Below are 25,301 nucleotides of genomic sequence, written 5' to 3'. Positions count from 1 at the left end.
ACGAGTGATTTGCTCTGATTTGTCCTGTTGGTGTATATCCTGAACAAATCTCTCTTTTGTTCCTCCAGACTATGGCCTCCGTCCTGCAGCCACTCGGAATGTGTGCAGAATTTCTCAACCCCACAGTCATGAAGGTAACCTCATTCGTTACCAGCATCGGCATCATTTGGCGTGCAGCGGTGGTGCTCACTCTTTAATCAACACTGGCGGCAGGGGTTGGTATATCACGCAAATGTTGTGAAACTTCTTGCCATGGGTGTCGAGCTGCCATACCCTGGCTTACCAGAAGGCAGTACTGCAAATTTGGACTCCACCTGTTTTGTTTGTATGGACTAAAGTGTTGCTCCCTGGCATGTGTTGTTTTGCTCCGGGTGCTTTGGTTTCCTCCCACATGTAATCATTAATTCTCTGACAATATCTTAATTTATAGAGGACCACAGAGCTTGCCTAATTGTTGGTGCCTGCTCACTGCCTGGCTACCTTCCCGCTTGTCTGTGGTTCCTTGTGCCTCTGAGCCATTCTTCTTCTTTGAGAGTGAATGAATCCTGTGCGCATTACAAGTTGAAATAATTATTGTTGTCATCATTGGCAGCAACAGCATTCACAGCAGCATTGCCAAACATCATGTGTCAGTTTAACACGTAGGCTTTCACGTCCAATATCATCTATAATAGAGGTTTTTGGGTTAGATCGCGTAAATATATAAATGTATCGTTAAAACCTGCCACCACCCGACACAGCCAACTATTAAGGGTTGTCACGTAAACAGAACATACCAATTCGTCACTAGTACAGCACACCGGTGTGTTGTTGTCGCTTGGCTCTCCAACATACCAGTGTGCTGTACTAGTGATGAATTGGCATGTTCTGTTTACGTGACAACCCTTACTAGCTGGCTCTGTCGGGTGGTAGCGGGTTTTAACGACATATTTATGCGATCTAGCCTAAAAACCTCTATTATGGATCATATGTATCATCATAATCTCATTGGTGCGGACTCTTGAGTCTCTAACATGGCCTTCATGAATCTGCCGTTATGAACTCTTGTATCCTGCAGACGATGTTCAATCCTGTGGTTCAGAAAGTTATGGCGTCATTGCAGAACCTGGATGAAAAGGATCTGAAGGACAAGGTGATGGTGGTGGTGATTGTGCTGATGATGATGGTGGTGGTAATGATATGGTGGTGGTGCGAATTATTGTGGTGGTGAAAATGATTGTGGTGATGCATCTGTTGCTCCTATTAGTAGTGCTGATGCTGATGAGAATGATGATGAGTGGAATTGGTTATGTTGCTCTTGCCTTTGTTGCTGCTGATGATAACTCTGTGTTGCTGCTGTGTGCTATTGCGAATGTTGATGTTGCATTTGCTTCTGCTGATGTCGTTAATGATGATAACAATGATGACACCCTCTTCTCTGCTGTCTTAGCGCCTTGCCTCTGTGCCATCGCTGCTGTCATCCCTGAAACTGCTGTGCCTTCGTTTGAGTGCTGAAGCGGCGCAGCAGGTGGACCTGCTGCGCCTTGACACCCTGCTGCGTATGCTGCGCTCGCCACACTTCAATGCCAAGATGACTTCACTCAAGGAGGTTCGATCTGCTGCACATGCAGATGCACTTTTCACTATATCCGCTTCTGCGAATACTGCTACATCATCTACTACACCTTACCCATATACCTATTGTGCATGATCTACTGCTACACCTTCTGCTACACCTACAGGGACACCTACTGCAGTATCGACTTCTGTATCTGCATGCATCACATGCCACACTGACAGCTGTATCACCTACTTCTCTATCACATACTACTACACATCACCCGCTGCACCTCCCGCTGTCAATTTCTTCTGTATCAAGCACCGCCTGCTCTTTCACGACCCACTGCATTACCTCTTGCTGCGTCAGCTTCTGTTTTGTCGGCTGCTGATTCCGACTGGATTGCAAATAATGATGTAGTGGTTAGTGCAGTGACCTGTGTTTGATTCCTGGCCACAGCCAACATCTTATCTGAACCAGTCCTGGGTCTCACCCAGATCGACTCAGCCTTAAATGTATAATTGGTGCGGTGTGTAAACATCAGCATTGTTTTGGCCACACAGGCCCCTTATGAGCTTTGCAGGCCTTCATTGGTGCTTGTGAACAGGCCTTTCCCCAAAAGTCTGTTAAGGGCTCTCAGGGGGATCTCTCTGTCTTTCTCCCTGCTGCAGGTGTCCCGCCTGCTGGAGGACAGCTCGAGTGCGCGTGCCTCGCGGGACGCGATGGCACGTGAACAGCTGCTCTCGTGGCTCGAGCAGCAGCATGTGCTGTCTCTCGCTCTGGAGGGTGCGGCCCAATAACCTCAAACTTTCAATTCCGCTCCTCAGCCCTCGACCCCACACACCTAATATCTGACCCTCAAACTCAATCTCCAATCCCACACACTGAAATATCACAAACTCTCGTGACTTCCGGTAACTTAACTCTAGGTTGCTGACTTTTTTTTGACGCAGCAAACCGAACTTAGATTTTGATACCACTTATTTAAACCACGACCCACAACTTTTAATCCCTCGAACGTATCACGTGACCGCTGACCCTGCGCAGTCGCGCTACCACCTCATGAACTTTGAACTTGACCGCTGATTCTTGACCCATGACCCCATTGAGTCAACTCAACACCTGACCCTCGACTCCAAAAACTCAACGTCTGACAGCTGATCCACAGCCCCTACTGATTGCCACCTGCCTTTGACCCCATGCATTCAAGATCCAAGTTTTAACCCTCATACTCAACCCGAACCCCGTAACAAAAACTTTGATCCAAGAGCTCAAGAATTCAGAGCTTGACCCCTGGCCTTTACAAACACCATGAACTCGACACATCAAGCTGGAATTCTGATTTGAAACCTATAATTCTGACACTTGCACTCTGAATTTCACCTAGCCTTTACTCTGAACACAGGACCTCAAGTCTTGACCCTAGACACTGCTGCCATGATGATGATAGTGATGCTGATTCTAGTTGTGATGATAGCAATGATAATGGAAATGATATTGATAATGATCATGACAACTATGATGGTGAAGCTGCTGTTGATGACTATGATGATACTTCAAGTGATAATAATGATGATGATGGTGATGATGTGTGCAGGTAACATAGACCAAGCGCAATACTGTGACCGAGTCAAGGGAATCATTGATGCTTTGGGTAGCAAACTGACCCTTGATGAGATCGCATCATTATGGAAAATGCAGGTAAGTGTGAGGGTCATTAGGTTGGAGGAATGAGTGAGTGTGTGGGAATGGTGATTGAGTGCATGGGTTAGTTTTTGAAGTATGCATTTGTTGAGCAAGTAAGTAAGAGTATTAGCAAGTGTTAGGTGAGTGTATTGGGTAAACCAATGTGTGGATATATGCGTGAGTGAATAAGTGCATCAGTGAACGAATGACTGAGAGAAGTGGTAGTGTGTGGGTGAGTAAACGAGCGGATGAGTTGAGTTTTCTTTTTTTTTTGTTCAGACGGGACAGTCGACCACAGTGATGGACAACATCCACTCCATCCTAGCGTCTTCCGCCACCCACTTGGGAAACCAGCAACTTCACCACCTCTTTGACCTCATCCACCAGGTACACCCAGACAACTTCACATCCCTGCAGGAGTTATCGGCACATGATGTACACCACTTTGGCTCAGAGTGGGGTTTGTGATGACTTTGTGTCAGGTTCATAATGGCTGTGTCGGAGATATTTACGGTAAGGCATTCAAGCCCTGGCTTTGTTGGTGACATAGCTGGTAACTGAGGTCATTGATTCAATATTCAATCCTCAGGAATGCCTGTCTTTTTATTTTTAAAATTGTTCATAGCAGCTATGTTGGGTACATAATGGAAATGTTAAATACGCTTCTCCTGGGTTGTCTCGGGGGGGGGGGGGGGGGGTGGGGGGGTTCATAACGGCCATTGGCCATGTCTGTTTCATAATTGCTGTGTCAGCATCACTGTGTACACATGTTGAGTCTGTGTTGATCTCTCAAGGCAAATTGTCTCACTGCTTAAAAGACTGTGTACATTACAAAGCTCTTCTCATTGAGCAACCCTTTGAAGGCAGTGGAAGTTCCACATTCTCATGTTGGGGGCCACTGTTGTTTCATTGCTACAAAAGTGGTGATTCTCATTATCTCAACCCTGGAAAGAGGTGGATGGTGTTGTTGATATTGTAATTATTTATCCAGTGGACCCTCATTTAGTTTTTAGCCAAAAAAAACCCATGGTGGTTTTATCTTTTTGCCGCAGAGCTGGGATTCAGAGAGCGACAGGGTGAGACAGAAACTCCTCACTCTTATTGGGCGAATTGGCCGGGAGGGGAGGTCAGAGAGCACAACCTCCAAGGTGAGTGAGATAACATTCTCGGTCTATATTCACCTCTTTGTGTCACCCGTCTCCTCCTTTGGTCACTTCACCTCTCCGCATCGTCCTTCATCTCCTTCTGTCTCCAACCACCTCTAAAGTTGCTCATCTCCTGCTCATATCGCTTGCTTACCCTTATCACCCTTCCCCTGTGTCACTTTTCCATGTTTCTTCTTTCTCTTCTCGTACCTTCCTTCACGTCCTCCTTTATTCCCTTTCCTATGTCTCCCTTCCCCCATGTTTTCATTCTACCCAGATGTTTCTATTCACCTCTCTATTTCACCCTCCTCTCTTGTCTTCTGTAACCCCACATTTCTCATTGTCCCTGCCTTTTCCAACTTATTCCCTTTCTGACCGTTTTTTTTCTTTTCCCCACGAATACCACCTCCCCTTGCCCTCCCTACTTCTTTCCAATAACTTTTTTTTCTCCCCATGTCTGCCTCCCCATGTCTCCAACCTCACAATTCTTACCATGTCTTCCTCTTCCCTGTGTCTCCCTTCTCTCCATGTCTCCTTTCTCCTCCACCTCTCTCCCTCCAGCCCTTGTGTCATTTCTCCTCTTGTCTCCCTTCCCCCTCTCTCTTCTCCCTCAGCATTTCTCATTTCTCCTCCTATCTCTCCCTGCTCCCTGTGTCTCATTCTTCCCCATATTTCTTCCTTCTCCCTGTCTCTGCTTCCTTTGTCTAATTTTTATCTCTCCCTCCTCGTGCCTTCTAGGTGCTGGACCTGCTGTGGGATTTCTCCCACGAGCATTCGCTGCCTTGCAGTCTGGTCCAGCAGGCTTTGTCTGAGCACATGGCCGTGTGCTGTGAGCCATACTCGACGCGGGATGCTCTCAAGAGATCGTTCGCTCTCCGCTGTGTTGAAGACCTCAAGAAGGTGCCCACATGACCTGCATGATTTATAATGGTCATGCTGGAGATGCTGGTCCTGGCTTCAAGCCCTGGGTTTCTATTAATTGTCAAGATTCAGGGTTGCAATAAGATTTAAGAATCGATTATTTTGTTCTCTTTTTGGCATCTCATTGGTAATTTTTCGATTATTTGCCCCATTTCAACTGTTTGTGTTTGCTTTATTAGATTGAATATAGCCTTAGCATATCGTCTGCATAAATCATGAATAATACATTCTTACACACATGATTCGATGCATACATCACGTAAGAATCCATGTCATTGTTGAATCGATGGATCGTTCGATGCCTTCACACCCATGATATGAGGGCTCGAGCTCTGGGTTTAAGTGTGTGTGACAGTTATAATTTCATGTTTGCGTCTCGCCACAGGGCATCCTGGTGGTTCCTCTACTGAGGCATCTGCACGAGATGGTGAAGAGCCTCTTAGAACACAGCTACCAGAAGCAGGAAAAGGTTGGTCATCAAATTAATTTCTACTTTAGTAACTTCAGGAGGGAGGGGGCTGAAATCATTTATGAAAGTTATTTGGGGAGAAGGCAGCACAGGGAGGAAAAGGGAAGACATGGGGAAAAGGTAAGACCTTGGGAGAGGGGAGACATGGGAAGGAGAATTGTGACATGGGGGGGGGAAGAAAGACCAATAACTGATCGTGTGTCTATGCGAACAGGTTGAAGGAGGTTGCTGCTCAATGGTTCATCTTTGAGATTGTGCCTTTTGGTCATGCCTCCCAGTTGCTTTCTTCAGAGCATGTGAAATGTATAAAGTGATCTTTATTGATTGTGTTATCCATGGGGGCACTGCATTGTATACAATATGACTGATGTGGAATGCAGTTCAGAGTTTGCCCTCTCTTCACCCCCTCCCCCTCAGGGCATCATCCAGGAGCTCAAGAAACATGTGGACATGGTGAAAATGGTGACAGGCAGCCTGGTGGCCACCCATAAGACAGCTGTAGGGTCCTCAGGTCCTGGGGTCCTCGATGGGTCCGTGCTTGTGGATGGCCGCTATTCCCACCGTGATGTGCGTCTCCAACTCTTGCCTACCACTCACAATAACAACACAATACAACAACGTTATTAATAATAACAACGATGTCACAATTTATCCAGGGGGTGGGGTGGTGGTACAGTGTTTAGCACGCTGTGCTATGAACCTAATGACATGATTTGGATTTCCAACCATGGCTAACATCAGGTGGCGAGTGATTCTTAACCGGTCCTAGGTTACCCCCCCACTCCACCACAGATTTATCAAGCTGCATTGACCAGCATGGTAAAGTATGGTCAAACAACTTCCATGACTGACATGGTATAAGGAGGTCTTCATCCAGCAGTAGATCAGCAAAGGGCTTAAACATAAATTCATGATTAATCCATTAAATCCTCAGAGTCTCAGGACTAACTGGTTTTCAGGAGGGTCTTGAATTGGGCAGTTTGGCTACTTCTGGTGTAATGAGGGCATTTGATATTTAGAAAGCTGATGGATATTTTTTAAGGTTTTTGAGATATTTATAATAGATTTTCTGTCACATTGGTGATTATTCATGATTTTTTGTTCACTAACTTGAAACATTTATAATTATAGGATTAATCCTAGGGTTTTTGTTTATTGTATTAATATATTGTACTGGTATATTTTTTTATCTTGAATTTTGTTTTCTATTAATATGCTTCTGATGAAGTTTCTTCTGAAGCAGCACCATAATGATGGTGTACCATAATGATGGTGCTGCTTCTCATGATGATGGACTTGCTACTGCTGCAGCTCATGTTGCAGATGATGATCATGATGACACCTCAGAGATGATGTTGCTAATTATAATACTGGCGATCATGCTGGCAGTTATGCTGCTCCAGTTGCTGCTGATGGTGATAATGCTAATGATAATACTACTAGTGATACTACTGTTGTTGCTGCTGCTGCTTATGCAACTGCTACTTTGCTGCTGCTGATTGTTGTGATGATGTTGATGTTCCCAGCATGTGGAGGCTCATCTCAAGTTCTTGGCGTTCTTCCTCCAAGTGGCCGCCCTGTATCTGTCCCAGAGCCGAGCCAACGACATCTGGGACTGCCTGGTGTCCAACCCCAATGCATGCGATTCAGACAGAGAGGTGAGTGTGTATATCTGTCTATATGTCTGTGCATGTGTTTGTGTGTACACATACATATGTTTTTAGATGTGAGTGTTTGCCTTTGTGTGTTTGTCTGTCCTCGTATCTCCCTTCTTTGTCTTGTCTGACTGTCTCTGTGTATGTATCTTTATGTTTGTCCTTTTCTTTGCATAGGTGTGTCTGTGCATGGCACTGTCTGTCTGGCTGTGTGGATAATTATCAGTACCTGTCTGGCAATTGATAATAATTGATCTGTGTTTGTGTCTGACTTAATTTTTCTGTCCATGTTTTTGTCCGTTAATAAAGTATCTTTCTGTCTGTGTGTCTCTCTGCCATGTAACTTCTCTGTCTCTCCATGTGTGTCCATGTCGGTCTGTGTGTATGTGCGTTTGTCAGCTGTGTCTCGAGTGGTTCACCCGCGGTCTTCACGACCTGGAGCCGGACACGCAGCAGCGTCTCTTCAAAGACAAAATTCTCCGTCTGGAGCCACTTGAAATGTCCATGAACGGTGACTCCCCCTCACACGTCACATAGATAGAAAACTAAAATCTTATTTCAAAGCAAAAAACCCACGACGTTTCAATCGCAACACAAGTGGTCTTCTCGCCACCTGTATATATACCCATAGTGCGTTGGTTTTGTAAAATTGTGTTTTAATAGGTTGCAGAGCATCATGGGAAAAGCCCCACAATTCATTGCATGTATAATGATTGAGATTTCAGGGTTGTTCTCAGTTCTTTGCAGTGGTTGATCATAACTAATTGGCGTGTGTGTGTGTGACACACGTCAGCGTTCAATCTGTTCAAGGCATTCTTTGAGAGCGTGAACATGAATGAGCATCGACTGAAGAAGCAGGCTGGGCAAATGGTAATATTTTTACACACATATAAAATATATACAGTTTAGACACTGTCTACAGACAAGATACAGGAATCTTTAGCACAATTTAATTGAGTAGGCTACAAACAGGCGGGAAACCCGCTGAATTAAATTAACAGCTTTCAATTAGCAACTGCACACAGTTCCATTGTTTCAGGTTGTCCAATGCAAGTTTGAATTGTCTATATAGAGAAATAGCTTTTCCCATGAGTGATTATTATTATTATTTAACTGTGGAAGCATATGTAAGGCATTGGGAGCCAAGTCGTGGGAATGTGGGCTTTCTCCACATTTTTACTTTTGTCTCCAGAAGTTTCCACAATTCAGCTTACGTGCCAATTGAATGACCCTTGGACACTTTCACAAAAATGATTGGTTTGATTTTCTCATGATATTTGTTAGGCCTTCAAAACACAGACAACCGCTAACTCACCATTCATGTTTTGTTGACAAACTATTCCTTCCATGTCAGGCAACAGCCAATTATTCACCCCTCGTAACTGCAAACTCAACACAACCGCAACTCAAGAACACCACCACCATAATACAATCACACCAGCTGCAACACAGAGTTGGCTTTGCCTCTGGGATGCCTTTTTAATAAGTGCCCACTAACATCCCTGCCCCTGTCTCTACCGTATGCTCCCAGCTCGTAGAGAAGCCAGAGTTAATGGGGATGGATTTCATCTGGCGGGTTGCAATGGAAACAAGTGATGATGACATCGCAAATGAAGCCATCAACCTCATCATCAGCTACGGCTTCACATGCCTCAACCCTCGCCTCAAGAAGGTACTTTGCAATTCACAATGCCTGTCTCAGGTTGATACTGGCTGTGTCAGAGGCAGATCTGACACTGCTGAGATCCTGTGCTTGAGCCTTGGGTCCGTCTATGTGTCTTTCAGGTACTTCATAATGGTTGGGTCAGGTTCATAATGGCTGTGTCAGTGACACCAACCGGTGATTTTCATTTATCTGGGGGTGCATGGTGGGACTTTGCAGACCCTGAGGTGTTTTAGGATGGCTCTTCGCTATATCAAGTGTATATTTGTTAAGGTCCAGTGCTTTTAAATACTTCGTTTTGAAAGGTGCTTTATAAAATAAAGAGTATCACTATTACATCTGTTGAAAGTTAAACTGGTCTGTGGTTTGAAAAACATTGATCCTGAGGGCCCTTTAGCTGATGGAACATAAAGTTATCATCATGTGCAGAAATGAACATTGGTTCATTGTGTTTTTTAAAATATATTTCCACAAGAACAGACAATAACGGGGTTAAATGCCTATATGCCGATTTACCCAAGATAGGAATTGGGTGAGGACATTGTCAATAATTTGCCAATATATAACCAAAATCGTATTATTATGATCGCAATTTTGGTTGATTTTCAGAAGATTATTTTGATTCGTCAAGACTAGAATCAGAACATGGAAATGTTCATTTAATTTCAGGACCCATCCTCGCTTCACAAGAAATTCTTCTCTGAATGCCAAAAGCGACTGGAGGTGAGATCAGCAAACCCTCGTATTTCTTCTTCATTTCTCAATCTGCATCTCCCTTATCTTCGCTGTCTCTCTGCCCCGCTCTTTCTCCTTTATCCCAATCTCCAATATGTTTCCTTACATCTTGATGTGTTTCCCTTAATTATTATTTTTCCTTTCTCTTTGTTTCTCTTTTCTTCCTGTGTCTCTCTACTCTCCATGACTCCTTTGATTTATCCGTGCCTCCGTTACCCATACTGCTACTTCACTCTGCCCGTGCCACCATTCTTCTACCTGTCATCTTTTGCTTCCCAGCATTTCCCATCACCTACCTTTAACTCCCTTCTGCTCCTCTCTTCTTCTCCATACCTCCCGGCATATAAACTTTTGCTTCCTTTCTCTGCTAGCTGATGACAACTGGTGGAGAAACGAAGTATCAGCTTGTCATCATAATCGCTGTCTGACAATTTTATTGTAAAGGGAGCTATACGAAATGATGTTTGATTGATTGGTTGATTCTGGTTATCTGCCATCAACGTCCTCTTAACTCCCTTCTCTCTGCTCCTCTCACCTCCGTCCCTTGTGTGTCCCAGGCGGCGAGTGGAGGTCTGAGCTGCGTGCCTTCTGTCTGCCACGTGCTGGGCCGTGCGACGCGGACGTTAACGGCTACGGCTTCCCCGGAGCTCTCCAGCACCGTCGACGCCCCCTCAAGGTTTCTGGCATCTCTTAATTAGAGAAAAAAACGCAACTCAGAAATCGCACGGCTCTACTCTAGCAGCCACACACCCAGGCGTTCTCACATTTTCCTGACACAAGTTTGAAGCATCGATAGCGAGATAAAATAAACTTTTTAAAGTCATGGTCAGGCACTCGGTCACAGCGTACTAGTCATGCCGCTGCATTGACAAATTGAATCGTGTGATAGTGACGTATCGGTGATGTAACTTGAGTGCTATAAAAAAGTGCTTGACCATGATTTTTTGTTATCTTTTTTTCACGAATGAAGATTAAAACTCTGACGCACGGCCGAGGTGTGTAGCTACTAGGGAAGCGTTCTCTGCTTTTGGTTGCGCCTTCTTTTACACATTCATGGGCCCATCCAGATTCAAGATCTGTCCTTTATTTAACAAAATTGTGTCGACTCTGATTGATGGATTGATTGTTTGATGGATTTTTGTTTGTTCAATGCCAGGGTAAGGAGGGTTTTGACTCTGGAAAGGCTCTTACTTCTGGCGGAGCGATATATTGTCACTATTGAGGTGGGTGAGTGGTTGGGAGGGTGGGTGGGTGGATGGGTGGGTGGGTGTGTGAGCGAGTGAGCTCGTGGGTGGGTGAGCGATTGAGTGAATTGGTGGGCGGGCGGGTGGGTGAGTGTGTAAGTGGGAAAGTTTTTAAATTGAGTGGGATGGATGGGTCAGCAGGTGTGTATGTGATTGAGTGGGTGATTGTATGAGCGGATGGATGAGTGAATGACTGAATGCCTGAATGAGTGTGTGGGTAAGTGAGTGAATGCGTTGGTGGTAGAGTGGGGAAATGAGTGGATGATTGAGTGAGTAGGTGAATAAGTACGTGATTGAGTGAAATTATGGTAGAGTAAATGAATATATCAGTGAGGAAATTAGTGGATGAGTGTTAGGTTCAGTGAGGAAGAAAGTGAATGTGAGCGAGTCAATGAATGAGCGGTTGAGTCAGTGATTCAGTGCGACTTTCCTCATCTTCTTGTCTCCCGTGTCCTCCTTCAGGACTCCAGTGCCGATGCATTTCCGCGGACCCTGCTCCCCCATGGGGCCTCGTTTCATGGCCATCCCATCACCCTGCACGTGTCGTGTGATGGGACAGGAACGTTATTCACACTAGAGGTGAACAACACTGGGGCCTCGGGAGTCTCAATTGAGACCGAAATTGGAGTCTTGATTGAGACTCAACTCCAGGTTTAAATACGTGCTTGTGTGTCGATGTCTGCGCATATGTTTGTGTATATATATACATACAGTGAGGAGCGGTGTTGTAGTGGTTTGCGCACAAACCCGCCCAACTGTGTTTGATTCCTGCTCACAGCCAACACCAGTGGTGATTATCTGAACCGGTCCTGGCACTCCTTTAAGTTGACTCGGCCTTACATGAGTACCTAGTGGCGATGTATAAACATTGCTGCTTGGGAGACAAAGGTGGCTGGGCATGGTGCTTGCCTACCACTCCTTTGTGTGCCGTGCCGCTAATAGCACTTTACCCAAAAGTCTTTTAAGGTCATACAGGAGATATTTGTCTTGTATATACATACACCAACTTTGACAACTGGACTGGTCCCGGGTCTCCCCTAGGTCAACTCAGTCTTAAATGAGTACCTCGTGCAGTGTGCAAACACTAGCACTGGGAAGATAAAATGCGGCCGGGCATGGTGCTGACCACCTACCCTCTCGGTGTGTCTTGCCGGCCTTCATAGGTGCTCGCTGATCACTTTTGCCCCCAACAGTCTGTGAAAGGCTATACGGGGGTCTTTGTCTTTGGTGCCGTAACATGAACTCCACTACGAGTCTCACCCCTGTCTCCAACCGTGGCCCCTGCAGGCTCATAGCAACGAGACGGTCAGCAGCGTGAGGGCTCGTGTTGCTGCTCACATCCCCTGCTCACAAGACGTCCTCCAGATTTTTGCCAACGACACCTTGGTTAGTACGAACGCATGGCGAGACACAGGGGGAATGGAGGAGAAGGAAAAGGAGACTTGGGGAGGTGAAAGGAGGCACCGAGACGAGATGGGAGACATGGCGATGGGAAGGGAGATGCAGGAAAAAGTATGGAGACACTGGGAGGCTGTGGAAATCTAGAGAAGGAGAAGGGAGATATTGGGAGGAGTAATAAGATATTGGCAAGAGACTGGAGAGATAATGGAAAATCAGAAATAAGATGGACAATGGCTATATGGGAAAGAGAATATAGACATGGGGAAGAGCAGGGAAGCATGAGAAAGAGATGGATGGTATGGGGAAGAGATATGGGAGACACGAGTAAGAAAATAGGGACAGCAGAGAATGAATGCATAGGGGGCGGAGCAATGAAACTGGTAGAAGGAAGATGCCCGGAAGACTTTTAAGACACAGGGAAGAGAAAGGATATGCGGGAAAAAGAGTGGACATATGGGAAGGGGAAACGAGACCCGAGAAAGAGATGGGAGTCATGTGGTGACGGAAGCACGAGGGAGGAGATGGGCAACACATTTTCTATCTCCTGTGTCACTTTGTCCCCGCAGCTGTTCTCCTGCGTTGTTGTTGTTGCATGCGAGTCTCCGCGTCCCCGTGTCTCCCTCAGCTCACCTCCTCCCGCAACCACAAGCTCCTCCGCCAGCTGCACTTTGCCGAGCGGCAGCAGCTTGGGGCAAAGGTTGCATCGGGGTCGGCAACCTCCGCTTCTACGGCAGCTGGAGGAGGAGGCGGGGCGGCAGCAACCGCCACGGATACGGCCGCCACTGGCAACGCGTATGGGCTAGATCAGGTGACGTCTTCCTATTAATTGATTAGCAATTCGGGAAAGGTTGCATTTGTTAAATTTTTCACTTGCTTACCCCGAAAATGTTTTTATATGAATCTCAAGACTTTTTCAGGAGGGTCCTGCCAAGTTTTTTCCATGGAGGGAAGGGGGATGTTGCTATGTGTGTAATCCGACTTGATTTATTTGCAGATAATGTTTCATCATTGGGATGTTTGGCCAATACTCATTACATTTTATGTTTTCACGACGATGGGAGGAAACTGGAGAATCCGGAGGAAGCACATGTAGAACAGGGGGAAATCATTCAAATTATACACAGAAAGGCAACTGAGTCGGGAAGGGAGTCGAGACCCTTCATGCTTGAGGCACAGTTGTTACGACTGTGCCACCCTTCCAGCCAATAGTTACTAAGAAATAAAGATTTTCATTCTTTGCCGACCAAACTATATTTTTTATAAATGATGTTATTTATGGTGATGATGTTGTTACAGGAGAAATCCCTGCCCGGTGTTGTGATGGCACTAGGACAACCGATGTTCGACCTCCTCTACCAGCTCGCCAACATCGACGAGCCTAGGTTTGACTCGTGAATGTGACACTCGCCTCTTTTGGAGATAATCAGTGTGCTTAGGGCTACTCGCATGCATCCATCGTTTGTCAAGATCAGAGGCCCTCCCTGCTTAAGCCAGTTTGGAGTAGCGCCCAGCTCTGTGGCACCCCCCTGTCTTTGGCAGAAATTCCACGTCCCCATGGTGATGGCCAGTCTCTCCATAGAACAGCGACCGCTGTTGGCTTCCTACTGAGAAGTGCTGCTCATTTTATTAGCCTCGGAGTGATGGTGTTGGTGTTGGCGATGATAGTGTTGGTAACGATGGTGATCATTAAGTTGGTGATAATAATTATACTACTGCCAGTGATTATTATGGTGATTATGTTGATAAGGGTGCCGATGCAAAGTAACAATGCTGTTGATCGTGATGTGAATGATCTTGTCGATGATGCTGTTGATGTTGCTCATAATAACGAGTTTCCACATCTCACTAATATTTGAAATTGCAACCTTCCTGTCTGAATTGAGTGCTCTAACCACATTAACACAGTCACATTACAACTGTGTTAATAATAATACTGTATAACATCATGGTACTATTCATTAGTGGTGGAAATTTGCATCGATTCCATCATGTTGATTGTTAAGGTCTAATTCTGTCGTGTTGCTGGTTACAGGCTGACTGTGCGAGTTCGGAACCTGCTGCTTCTCATTCCCACGGATCCTTCAGTCCAAGATACCCTGGATGCCTTGGGGCGAAAGGTGCTTTGGGCTTCATAATGACCATGTTGGGTCCATAAAAGCCATGTCATGAGCCTCTGCCAGCACGACTGAGGTTCTGGATTTGGGCTTAAACCCCTGGGGCTTGGTGTCTCTCTCTTAATGGCTTCAATGGCTGTGTCTGGTTAATAATGTCTGTGTCAGGTTCATAATAGCTCTGTTGGAACAGGGGCCTCAACACTTTGGGGCACCTGCACCCCAACCCCTAGTTGTGGTTTTCAAAGCCTTTGTGCACCCATTTGGCTATTGAACATGGGCCCCCCCCCATTCGAAGTATTCATTATTCGCTCCCCACCATGTGCTGATGTTACGAATTAATTCATTTGTACTGTTTCATTCCATCTCAATCCTGTCATGAACTGATATACAGTGTGCATAGAATTAATCGCAAATTAATTTTAGGTGTGCAATTCAATCTGTGTTTGTTACATGCCTGCCCCCCTGACCCCCCCAAATTTGAAATCCCCACCCCCCCTTGTCAAAACCACCGAGCCAGCACTGCTTATGTAATCGGTTCAAACCTCCCTGTACTGTGGTCCCTGTCTCAGGCTGCTCATAATGGGTATGTCATATGGGTGCCACGGTGGTGAAATGTGAACTACTTTTCCTGGTATACAGTAGGTCGTGGGTTCGAGCCCAACCCTGACGCCTGTATATTTGGAGTTTGCGTGTTGTCCCCTTGGTCGCCTGCATTTTTCTCTGGGCCCCTCCGGCTTTTCCCTCCACATTTAGAATCCGTGTGCATTTAGAGTATTTGTCTGCTATAAATTTCCACGTAATAAGCCACTTCGTTGCGCTATAATTTGTGGCTAGGTCCCTTCTGAAAAAGAGCTATATAGCTCAGTGGGCCTTAACTGGTAAAATAAAAAATAAGTTTTTAGTTTATATTCACAATGGCTGTGCGATAGACACCAAGCTAACATCACTAGGTTCATAATTGGTTAATAATGTTAGTAATGATGTTGGTGATGATGTTTGTGGTGACAATGTTTGTGGTAATTATGATGAATTTCATGGTGATACTTTTGCTGATGACATGTTTATGGTGACGATGAAGGTGATGTTGCTACTGATAATGATGATAATGGCAGTGATATTCATCTGAAGTTGTTGATGTGTCTAGTCTGCAGATGGGAGATGCAACAGCATCCAGGCCTTGGGCTCCGTTCTAGAGAGCCTTTTCCGATTCTCCTCCACCGGCATGTCCACCTTCAGAGTTCTTTACAACCTGGAGGTACGGGGAGACTCGTAGAGGGGAAGGCAGTCACGGGGAGGTGATGCCGACGATGAAGCTGCTTCTGTTGCTGACACTGTTGCTAATGCTTCTGATGCAGCTCCTCCTTGTGGGTTTGCTTTTGCTGATATTTCTCCCGCTAATGGTTGTGTTACTTCTGTGGATGCCACTGCTGCTGCTATATTGCTGCTTCTGCGAATGCTTTTGATGGTGATAATGCTACTGATGCTACAGATGTTATTCCTGTTGCTGATATTGTTGCTGCTGGTGTTGCTGTGACTTGCTGATGTTGTTGCAGGTTCTGAGCTCGAAGCTCATGCCGTTGTCTCAAGATGAGATGGCTCGGGACTGTGCTCGATCCTTCTGTGAGGGCTTTGTTCAAGCAGGAGGACTGAAGTAAGATATCACTGTCATTATCATAATCATTTTCGCCACCATCAACAGCTGTATCATCATAGTCATCTTTTGATTTAAAGCTTTCGTGACTGCAGGGATTCATGTCCTTGGTTGTTTTGGTAAAGTTTCCCTTCTACGTGACTTTACCAAAAGAACCAAGAGTATCATAGTCATCGTCAGACCTCCCCTCGGTGTGGTATGCGAGACATCCTGTCTGTTGTGTTAGTTGGTATAGTCCATGAATTTGTTGTATGAGACCACCCATATGTGTATTTGCGTTGGTATAGTCTGGAGTGACTGGCACACTATGTGATCCACTCAGCCTCGTTGTGGGAGTGATGGAGAGAGACACTCTGCCCATGGACACGGACTACGAGACGAGACAAGACATCTACTCCATCTGTCTTCAGTTGGCCCGGTCAGACATCAACAACATTAACATTATTGTTTTCTGCGCCATGCGATGTTAGTCATGTAATGATTGTGTAATGAATCAATGAGTTGCCATTGTTCAGGGTCACGATTTAGTTAAATAATTGATTTTTGGTTTTTTTCTTGTCTTGTATTAGCATATAGTTTGAATTATAATACATTTGCAAACTGATGCATGTGTTATGAGCATATGACAATTGATCTTAAACAATTAATTATTGCAGTCATCATCACAAACAATTATCACCACAATCGGTCATCACCATCAGCACCGCTAACACCACCAGTGCCGGCGACACCCAACACAACCACCACCACCAATCACCATGACCTTCTGCACTGTCAGCACTGCCATCCCCACCTCCACCATTATCACCACCATCACCACATCAACACTAGGACCAACGCTACCACTCCCAGCACTGCTGTCACCATCATCGCTATTGTTACCACCATTACCACCGACAGCGTCACTAGGCTTGTTGTCTATAAGTATGAGATGACTACTCCCCTCCTCATGTCCCCCTCCCCCTTCCCTTCTCAGCTTCTTGCTCGTCGGCCTTCCCCTCGACAACAATTTTCCCGACGACATCGCCATGGAGACAAACGAGGGCCGCCCATCCCCATCGTCGCGTCCAGCCCGCACCGCCCAGCACCTCCGTTCCAACACCACCACATCGCCGTCAACGCCGTCGTCGTCCTCGTCGTCATCGCCAGCCGCGGGCTCCATCTGCTCCACCAACGCCAGCACCTCCCCCTTCTCGACCGCTCCGGGGACTCAGCCCATCACTCCCTCCACGCGCCTGTCTGTGGGCAGCGGCGGTGGCACGGGGACGCAGTCCTCGTCTGATCGCGCGTCGATCCGCATCGACGACGTGCATCCGGCAGCGCGAGCAGCCATACAGGTGCCCAGCGGGGTCCATTTGGCACGTTCCCCACCAGCTCTGGGGAATGGGGCGGGGGGGGCGGCGCTACGTTAACGTACAGCGTAGACGGAGCCTGATCGGGTGTATAGTGACGTATCCATCCGTGTCTTCTTGTAACCCTTGGCATCTTCCTATGTCCCTCTGTCTCTGCCAGTGTCTCTCCATGACCCTCCGTGTCTCCCTGTGTTTGGCCATGTCTCCCTGTGTCTCACCAAGCCTTCCATTGATTCTCTGTCCTCCCCTCTCCTTGCTGTTCCTCCTTCCCCCCACCCCCCTATGCTCTCCTCTAACCTCTCCAAAAAACATACACCCTGTTCCTGCAATATTCACCTCCCTTCCCCCATCTCACTCTCCTTCAGTTTTCTTTTTTCTCCTTTTTATCTCCCATGCTACCCTTTTACCTGTGCCTCCCTTTCCTTTGCTTGTCTGCCTTGTCCTCTGTTTTCTTACTTCTCGCTGTGTCTCTCTCTCTTATTCCTGTGCCTTTGCTCACCTCGTCTCTCCCCTCACCTCTCCGTGCGTGTCTCCTGTCTTTCGCCTGTGTCACCCCAGACGATGGAGTCATGTGATTTTGCAAGCGCAGTCTCTTGTCTCGTCCGTGTCTCCTGGGCGGCTGCTGCTGGGCGTCTGGATCTGTCGGGGACGACTCCGCTATCTGATCCCGGCGTCATTTACATGCGTGGAGCGATGGGGGGTGGCAGACGCAGTCGGCAAAGCAGCACAGGTAACCGACGCAAGCCTGCTGTTTGCAGTAACTCTAATGGTGGCACTAACAAGGACTCTAACTCTGGCCCTGAAACTAACAGCCACATTAACACCGACTCTGACTCTTTCCCTGACACTAACAGTGGTACTACTTTCCAACACTGCCACAAATGCTGATGTTAGCCCTAATGCTCTTCCTGAAAAGTCCTGGTACTAACTCTTGACACTTGCCCTGTTGCTAGCACTGGCAACAAACCTGAAACTAGCAACTAGCCCTGCCAATGACCTGAACACACAAGCCCAATTCCTGATCCTTAGACGAAAACTTGCCCAAACAGTGATTTTATACGGGTTGAGAGTTATGCGGGGCCAAGGATGATGTAACGTCACGGGTTATGTAAGGGGCTTTAGGAAAGCACTTTCGGGAAAGTGGGCGGGGCCGAGCTGGGGGGAGGAGCCACCCAAATTGTTCTTGAAGGGGGACCCCGTGACGGAGGCGTGGTCGTCGTCGGGGGCCAGGGTAAGGACCAGCTGGAGTAGGGTCTCTTTCTTCGTCGCGGGGCGGTGATGGCTAATCCCCCGCCCCGGGCAGACGAGTGAGAGAGCCAAGGGGATAGCCGGGGTAGAGTTCAATTAGTTATTCATTGTCCGTGTGAAGGACGGAGATAGAGTGCACCTACACTGGTGTAAGTGTAGGATGCCGAGTGAGAGAGTGTGTTAATAAACGGCAGCAGCCCTTATAGTATTCCTCTTCTCCGCGTGGTTGTACTGCACAACAATTGTATTGTGTAATGCTTGTGTTTTGTATTTAAATGTGATGTTACAGGCAGCACAGGCAGCTCTGGAAGCGAGTTGGGCGACCCCTCTGCGGTCCTGCAGGCCGGTGTTTGTGTCAGGCAGCTTGCTGTGGCTCCCAAGGACGCCCGCGTGTCCATCGAGGCCCTCTCACTCCTTGTCACATGTCTGCAGCTACGCAGCTCTCTCATCGGTCAGCCTCACGCGCTACCCACAATGCCTTGCTCCCTAGTGGGTGTTGCCATATTTGGAGATAATAATTCCCATAATCCTATAATGAGTCTGCCTCTTAGGTGATGGTAATACCCGTAATCTTTAATTCCTGCTGTTCCCCTTTCATACTTGTACATGTACAGCCCGTTTGTCAATGCACTGCTGGAAGAGTGCCTCTCTGCTCCATGTGGGCCGTGGGGGTTTTTTGTCCATACTTCACCACGCTGGTCAGTGCAGGTTGGTGAATGTGGGGAAGGGGGGATTACAGAACAAAAATGTATTTTGACTGGCCCACAATTCTTCCTACACCTGTTTTTTGCACATGATTGTCAAAAATCCAAGCACTATCCTCCAGACTTAAACCTGCTTAACTTCGCAGGTCTGATGGAATCTTGTGCTTTCTGGGTGAGAAATAAATTCTCAGAATTCATTCTGTTTAGGGATAATAATTCCTAGAAGTCTTCAGTTCAGTTTTAATCTGCAATTCGTAAATATTGCACAATCCTAAACTCCTCAAGCTCCTTGGATTAATAAATATCCTATAATTGTTGTTGTTGCCCCTTTTGTATAATATTAACCCCAGAATGCCTCGCTGCTTTGTGCCCAGGTGCATTCTACACTGTTCCCTGTGTCTCTGACTTCATCATCGACATATTACTCTGCTCGCCAAGCGAAGAGGTGAGACGACAGCTGGAGGATTTACCCCTTCCTCGTTTGTCAACCATCTTCACGTTCCGCCTCTGCATGCCTCTATGTCAACCTTCTCTCCTCTGTGCCCTCCTACTCTCTTCGTGTCTCCCTTCACCTCCTTGCATCCCTTCCTCCATTCTCTTGATGTCTCCACCTTCCTCTGTCTCCCTGAGGTGTGCTCTTGTTTTTATTTTCCTCCCAGAGTCTCCCCCCTTCACTTCCACCATTTTCTTTACCTACCCCCCCTCCCCCCACAAATGTCTCCCCTCTCCCCACCGTGCCCCCAGGTGCGGCGAGCTGCGTGCGATGAGCTCTACGCTCTGAGCTGCACCTCCTGCCCCACCATGGGAGGGGGTGTGGGGGACGACGCTTCCCAGGGTCAGAAACCACTGCTCTTCCTGCTCAGGGTCATTCTACAGGCGCGTCTACCGCTGTGGACACCGGCCGGGACGCTACGGGGACACCACCAGCGGTGGGGACACACGGGGGGAGGGAAGAGGAGACACGTGCAGGGCAGAGGAAATTAGACACGGACAGGGGAGAGGAAAGAAGACACGGACACGGGAAAGGAGACAGCAGGGAGAAAAGGCAACATTGAAATGAAAAGCAAGTCATGTAGAAGAGAAGGGTGACGTGATGAGGAAAAAGGTGATATGGGGAGTAGTGTGACATGGGGATGGAAGAGTGCAAATGGGGAGGAGGAAGGCAACATTGGAAAAAAAAAGTCGTGGGGAGAGGAAGGGTGACACGGAGGGGGGGGAGGTGGGGGGGTCGAGGATACATGGGGAGGATCAAAGTAGAATTTAAATTAAAGAAAGTCGCTGGGAGGTGAATGGAGACTGCAGAGGAGAAGGGAGGAGATTGGGGAAGAGAGGCACAGAGAACAAAGGGAGATTCTGGGAGAAGAAGAAATGGAGATATGGGGAAAAGGGACTTGTGAGAAAAATGGAGGCATGGGAAATACATGGTATGTGTATGTGTGTCTCCTCAGTCTGCTGGCTCAGTGCAAGGAGTACTTTGACCTAAGATGCCGCCTGCTGGAGGATATGACAGGTAAGTGATAGTCCAACATAGCCATAATGATTCCACTGAGAGAGATGCTTGGACCCAGGGCTCAATCCAGGATTTTATCGGTTTTGGCATGGCCATTATGAACTCAATACAGCCATCTGACATTTACATTTTGAAGTCATCAGTTTCATGAACCTGAAACAACCAGGATGAATTGCTGGAGAGAAGCACACATTTTAGACCCAGGTTTTCAACTTTAAACTCAAGATTTACATGACTGTGACTCATGGTCTCGAATGGCCATTATGAACATTTCGTTTTTGTAAACTCACTGATAGAAATATAAACACAGATCCATGACCATTATGAACTAAACTCAGCCATTGTGGGAATTAAGTAAATTATTTATCCAGGGATACCTCGCTGAGGCTCAGGACCCCTGCAATGGTATGTTTGGCTACATTCCACTGACGATTTCCAACCAGTATTGAAAGCATTAATGCAATAGCTTTATCTCCTAATTTAAAAAAAGGTGATCCAATATAAACTAAATTTCAGTTTAAATTGTCATTGCTTTAGGGATTTACCCTAGAGAAAACAGGCCAAATTCATTAAAGGGTTGCCCAGGTTTTGGTTAACAAAAACCAGTGCTAAAAGTATTTGTCTTACCTTGCCAGCCAATGTGGTGACGACGCATATCATGCGCACACCTCACCAGGCCATGATACAATTGTGTGTGACGTCATCTCATTGTGCAGCTTGGAACATATCTATTTTACAGCTGTTTAAACACTTGCGATGACAAAAGCATGTTGGGAAGTTTTCTTAAATCCATGCATATCCATAATTTGTCTTCCTTGTTTAATAATTGTTTTGCTCTATCTGGGAGGAAACCAGAGTTTGCGGACATATTGCATGTACATGACGAAATAATACTCATTCTGCAAGGACAGATTCAATTCCCTACTTACCCACTTGTTGTACTGCCATTTCTGGCTACCTCGCAGCCCAGTGGATTTGTAAATTTCACAAATCTGCACTGTTTGCAAGCCCTTGCCTCAAAGTTCCGGGTTATAGGTGTGCACCACGACACCCGGCCATTGCAAACATAACACGGTCATTGTGAACCTCCATCTCCCCCTCCCCTAGACACAGATATGAAAATGTTGGAAGTGAGCCCGGCGGCCATGTTGGAGGACGAGATCACATGGCTCGACAACTATGAGCCCCCCGCGGCATTGTGGGAAGGGGGCGACGGAGGCGGTGGCACCAGCGTCGTAGTGCATTCTGGGACTTCTCTTCTGGCGGGACACCTACGTCTCATCAACACTCTGCTAATGCTGAGCACGCAGGACAAAGATCAGATCGGTGCGTCACTGGCGATTCTGATAACATAAGAAGGGTTACAAACGAGAGTGGGGGGGACCATTCGGTCCATCCAACATGTTAAGTTATTAATAACGTATTGATTCTAGAATCTCATAAAGGCGTTTCTTGAGGCCGAGTGAATTTGCTTCCACAATGGGTTTGAGCCACCCATTCTATACTCCCACCCTTTGTATATATATAAAAAAATGTCTCCTCTATTCGGTCCTGAACTTTCCCACATGTAGCTTCCACCCTTTGCCTCTAATTTTCTTCTCTCTGTAAAGCTTGAAGTAGTAGTCTGGATCGACTCGGTCAATGCTATTCATGATTTTGTAGACCTGGATTAAGTCCCCACGGATTCTTCTTTGTTCAGGATTAAAGAGGTTTAGTTTGTTGAGCTTATCTGCATATGACCTGTGTTTCAGTCCAAACATCACTCTGGTTGGTTTCCAGGACAGGAATGACAGAACTGAACACAATTCCAAGTTGGGGTGGTACAAATGCATTGTATAGCCTTAACGTTGCATCCCGGTATTTATGTTTTATTTTAAATCATGAATGAACTTCATTTTTTGTTTTTTTGGGTTGGACAGCTGGGGACGATAATTTTAAGCGGTCATCCTTGAAGTTATTTAACACGCCTGTCGCCTTTAGGGTGGAATTGTTTATAGCCTCTGATCATTACCAATAAAGTTTACTTCCTTGCTCCCTAGGTCCCCACCTCATCCGTCAACTCTTGGAGACGTTCCTCTTCCCCGCGGCAAAAATCATTGAGACGACGCAGAAGGAGGAAGCGGCGGGTCCACCCTCACAGCACAACTTCAACCCCAGGCAGGCGCAGCACTGCACCTTGGCCTCTGAACTTACATTACCAATCTTGAAGCCTTAGTTTTAGGATCTTGAGTATGGATGTGTATGCCTTAGCTATGATAATATAATTCATGAGCCTATGAGCAAAGCACTCAGAATGTGCCCGATCTCATTTTAAATCAGATGCTTGGCATGGTTGAACCTGGATGGGACTTGAATTGGTGACCACCATGTCTGCAACAGGTGTCGGACTACGTTGTCAGCAGCAGAGGGCAGTGCATTAAAATCTCATTGTTGTACATGCATCTCTGCTCAGACATCTATGCCTCCAGTTACCTGCACTGACAGGTGAAATATTCTCAAACAACCGACATGGCATTATAAGGCCCTCATATAGCAGTGGATTGACATTGGTCTATACATGCATGTGTTCCATTATACCCTGGAACCTTGATCTTTGAACCTTTGGTTCAATATGGAGCCTCTTTTCCTTGAATCTTGGACCCTGGAATGTAAGCCCTGAATCCTAAGCTCTCATGTAACATCAACACACTTACCCCAACTTTAAAATGATGTATATTCCTTTACACTGACCTTCAGCCTATCTTTAGCCCTTGTCCTGGCCAGGAGTTTACCTATGTCCCCTCCCCCGTGTGTCTCTTTGTGTGTAGGTGCTGCTCGCAAGAAAGCCGCCTCGCTGCCTGTGAGGTTCTGGTCACTCTAGCCGACAGCAGCCTCCGCAACCTGCAGCTGTTGTGCTCAGAGCTGCTGTCTCTGCACCACCAAGTGGAGCCGTCACTTGCCAAGGAGTTTGAGGTAGGGTCATAATCGGTTCTCGCAGCAGTAATAACGTAATCAACATGAACAACGATAAATAAAAACTGCAGCAACATCTTCATTATCAGCAGCAACAGAAGCAACGATTCTGATATCAGTATTAGAATCTTAATTATCATCATCATCATCGGCAGCAACATCTTAATTATTGCCCTCAGGAGCAGGAGCATCATTAGTAGCAGCAGACATATCAGTAGCATCTTAATTATGCATTTCTGCACAGTATTCACTCAATCACACTTGGATGTAGACACACAAGCCAGGCACATGGACAGTTACGGTCTTGCTCGCTCCACTCCTTCCTAATCTTCCTTGCCCGTGTCTTCTTCACACTGCCCAAGCCAAGGTGTTATTATTAGGATTATCATGAAATGGCAATACTATGATATAGCATGCACTACACAGTCAATGATAATCCTTGCCAGCGACCACCACAACAGCTTGCCTCCTGACCCAGCCTCTTTAGACCTGTCCACCGAGCCCTCTGCTAACCTCTGCGCTATGCAGGAGGCATGGGAGGCTGGATAGCACTCAGCAAATCTCACCCTGGCCCATGCAAGGCTGTGTCATGTGCCCTGGCTTCCAACGGTTGGGCGTCATTCAGGCCTGGTCCTTGTAGGCAGTGTCACTCACACCCGTGTGTTTGTTGTGTCTTGGTGGGTTTTTTTCAGTACCTTCCGCCTGTGGATGGTCGCTCCGAGTCCGGATTTGTGGGTCTCAGAAACGGGGGAGCAACCTGCTACATGAACGCCGTGTTCCAGCAACTCTACATGCATCCCGGCCTACCTGAGGTAGTCCCGCACACTCGCCTCCTGGCCCTTACCATGAACAAAAGCTCGAACATTAGCATCAGCATTAATACTAGCGCTAGTACTAGCCGTGATGCTAATGCTGTCACTGGTGTTAGCCCTCATATTACATTAACCCCAAAACCCACACTAATCCTAATACCCAAACTAGTACGAACTCCAACAAGAAAGTAGTGCTAGCCTTTGCCCTGACCCAAACACTGTCACTAGCACGTATATATGTATGTGCATGTGTGTGTGTGTCAGCATGTGTGTTTGCATGTAGTGTAGAGGTTAGCGGGCTGTGCAACGAACCCGGTGACACGAGTTCCATTGCTGCTCACGGCTAATACCGGTGATCATTATCTGATCTGGTCCTGGGCCTCCCATAGTTCGACTCAGCCTCAAATGAGTTTCAGCGATGTGTAAACATGGTGTAATCATGCTCACAAAGATGGCCGGGATGGTGCTGGCCTCCCATGTCCTCATGTGCTGTGCCGGCCTT

General features: G+C 46.8%; 1 protein-coding gene across 2 annotated transcripts in view; it reads left to right on the top strand.

Moving 5' to 3' along the window:
- The window catches only part of USP24 (ubiquitin specific peptidase 24), a 57,576-nt gene that overhangs the window by 7,753 nt on the left and 24,522 nt on the right, over nt 1-25,301 (top strand). For both annotated transcript variants that reach the window (XR_004402293.2, XM_032945918.2), the window contains exons 8-42: nt 69-134; nt 1,058-1,132; nt 1,430-1,588; nt 2,209-2,323; nt 3,135-3,238; nt 3,503-3,610; nt 4,276-4,371; nt 5,107-5,268; nt 5,675-5,758; nt 6,176-6,325; nt 7,285-7,416; nt 7,813-7,924; nt 8,207-8,283; nt 8,945-9,085; nt 9,746-9,799; nt 10,369-10,487; nt 10,968-11,034; nt 11,518-11,634; nt 12,343-12,441; nt 13,082-13,264; nt 13,753-13,838; nt 14,489-14,573; nt 15,715-15,825; nt 16,124-16,221; nt 16,544-16,639; nt 17,198-17,558; nt 18,132-18,303; nt 19,111-19,272; nt 19,900-19,970; nt 20,270-20,454; nt 20,974-21,035; nt 22,143-22,361; nt 23,075-23,192; nt 23,843-23,987; nt 24,680-24,799. Coding sequence is in view for 1 of the 2 variants with exons in the window: in XM_032945918.2 (XP_032801809.2) it covers nt 69-134; nt 1,058-1,132; nt 1,430-1,588; nt 2,209-2,323; nt 3,135-3,238; nt 3,503-3,610; nt 4,276-4,371; nt 5,107-5,268; nt 5,675-5,758; nt 6,176-6,325; nt 7,285-7,416; nt 7,813-7,924; nt 8,207-8,283; nt 8,945-9,085; nt 9,746-9,799; nt 10,369-10,487; nt 10,968-11,034; nt 11,518-11,634; nt 12,343-12,441; nt 13,082-13,264; nt 13,753-13,838; nt 14,489-14,573; nt 15,715-15,825; nt 16,124-16,221; nt 16,544-16,639; nt 17,198-17,558; nt 18,132-18,303; nt 19,111-19,272; nt 19,900-19,970; nt 20,270-20,454; nt 20,974-21,035; nt 22,143-22,361; nt 23,075-23,192; nt 23,843-23,987; nt 24,680-24,799 (4,311 nt within the window). In the remaining variant the exon portion in view is untranslated. The remainder of the gene's footprint in view (nt 1-68; nt 135-1,057; nt 1,133-1,429; nt 1,589-2,208; nt 2,324-3,134; nt 3,239-3,502; nt 3,611-4,275; nt 4,372-5,106; nt 5,269-5,674; nt 5,759-6,175; nt 6,326-7,284; nt 7,417-7,812; nt 7,925-8,206; nt 8,284-8,944; nt 9,086-9,745; nt 9,800-10,368; nt 10,488-10,967; nt 11,035-11,517; nt 11,635-12,342; nt 12,442-13,081; nt 13,265-13,752; nt 13,839-14,488; nt 14,574-15,714; nt 15,826-16,123; nt 16,222-16,543; nt 16,640-17,197; nt 17,559-18,131; nt 18,304-19,110; nt 19,273-19,899; nt 19,971-20,269; nt 20,455-20,973; nt 21,036-22,142; nt 22,362-23,074; nt 23,193-23,842; nt 23,988-24,679; nt 24,800-25,301) is intronic.

Source organism: Petromyzon marinus, chromosome 1 (genome assembly GCF_048934315.1).
Source record: "Petromyzon marinus isolate PM22_M1 ecotype Great Lakes invasive population chromosome 1, UKy_Petmar_22M1.pri1.0, whole genome shotgun sequence".
Classification (NCBI taxonomy): Eukaryota; Metazoa; Chordata; class Hyperoartia; order Petromyzontiformes; family Petromyzontidae; genus Petromyzon; species Petromyzon marinus.
Note: the sequence above shows the minus strand (reverse complement) of the source record. Positions and strands in the feature narration are given on the sequence as shown.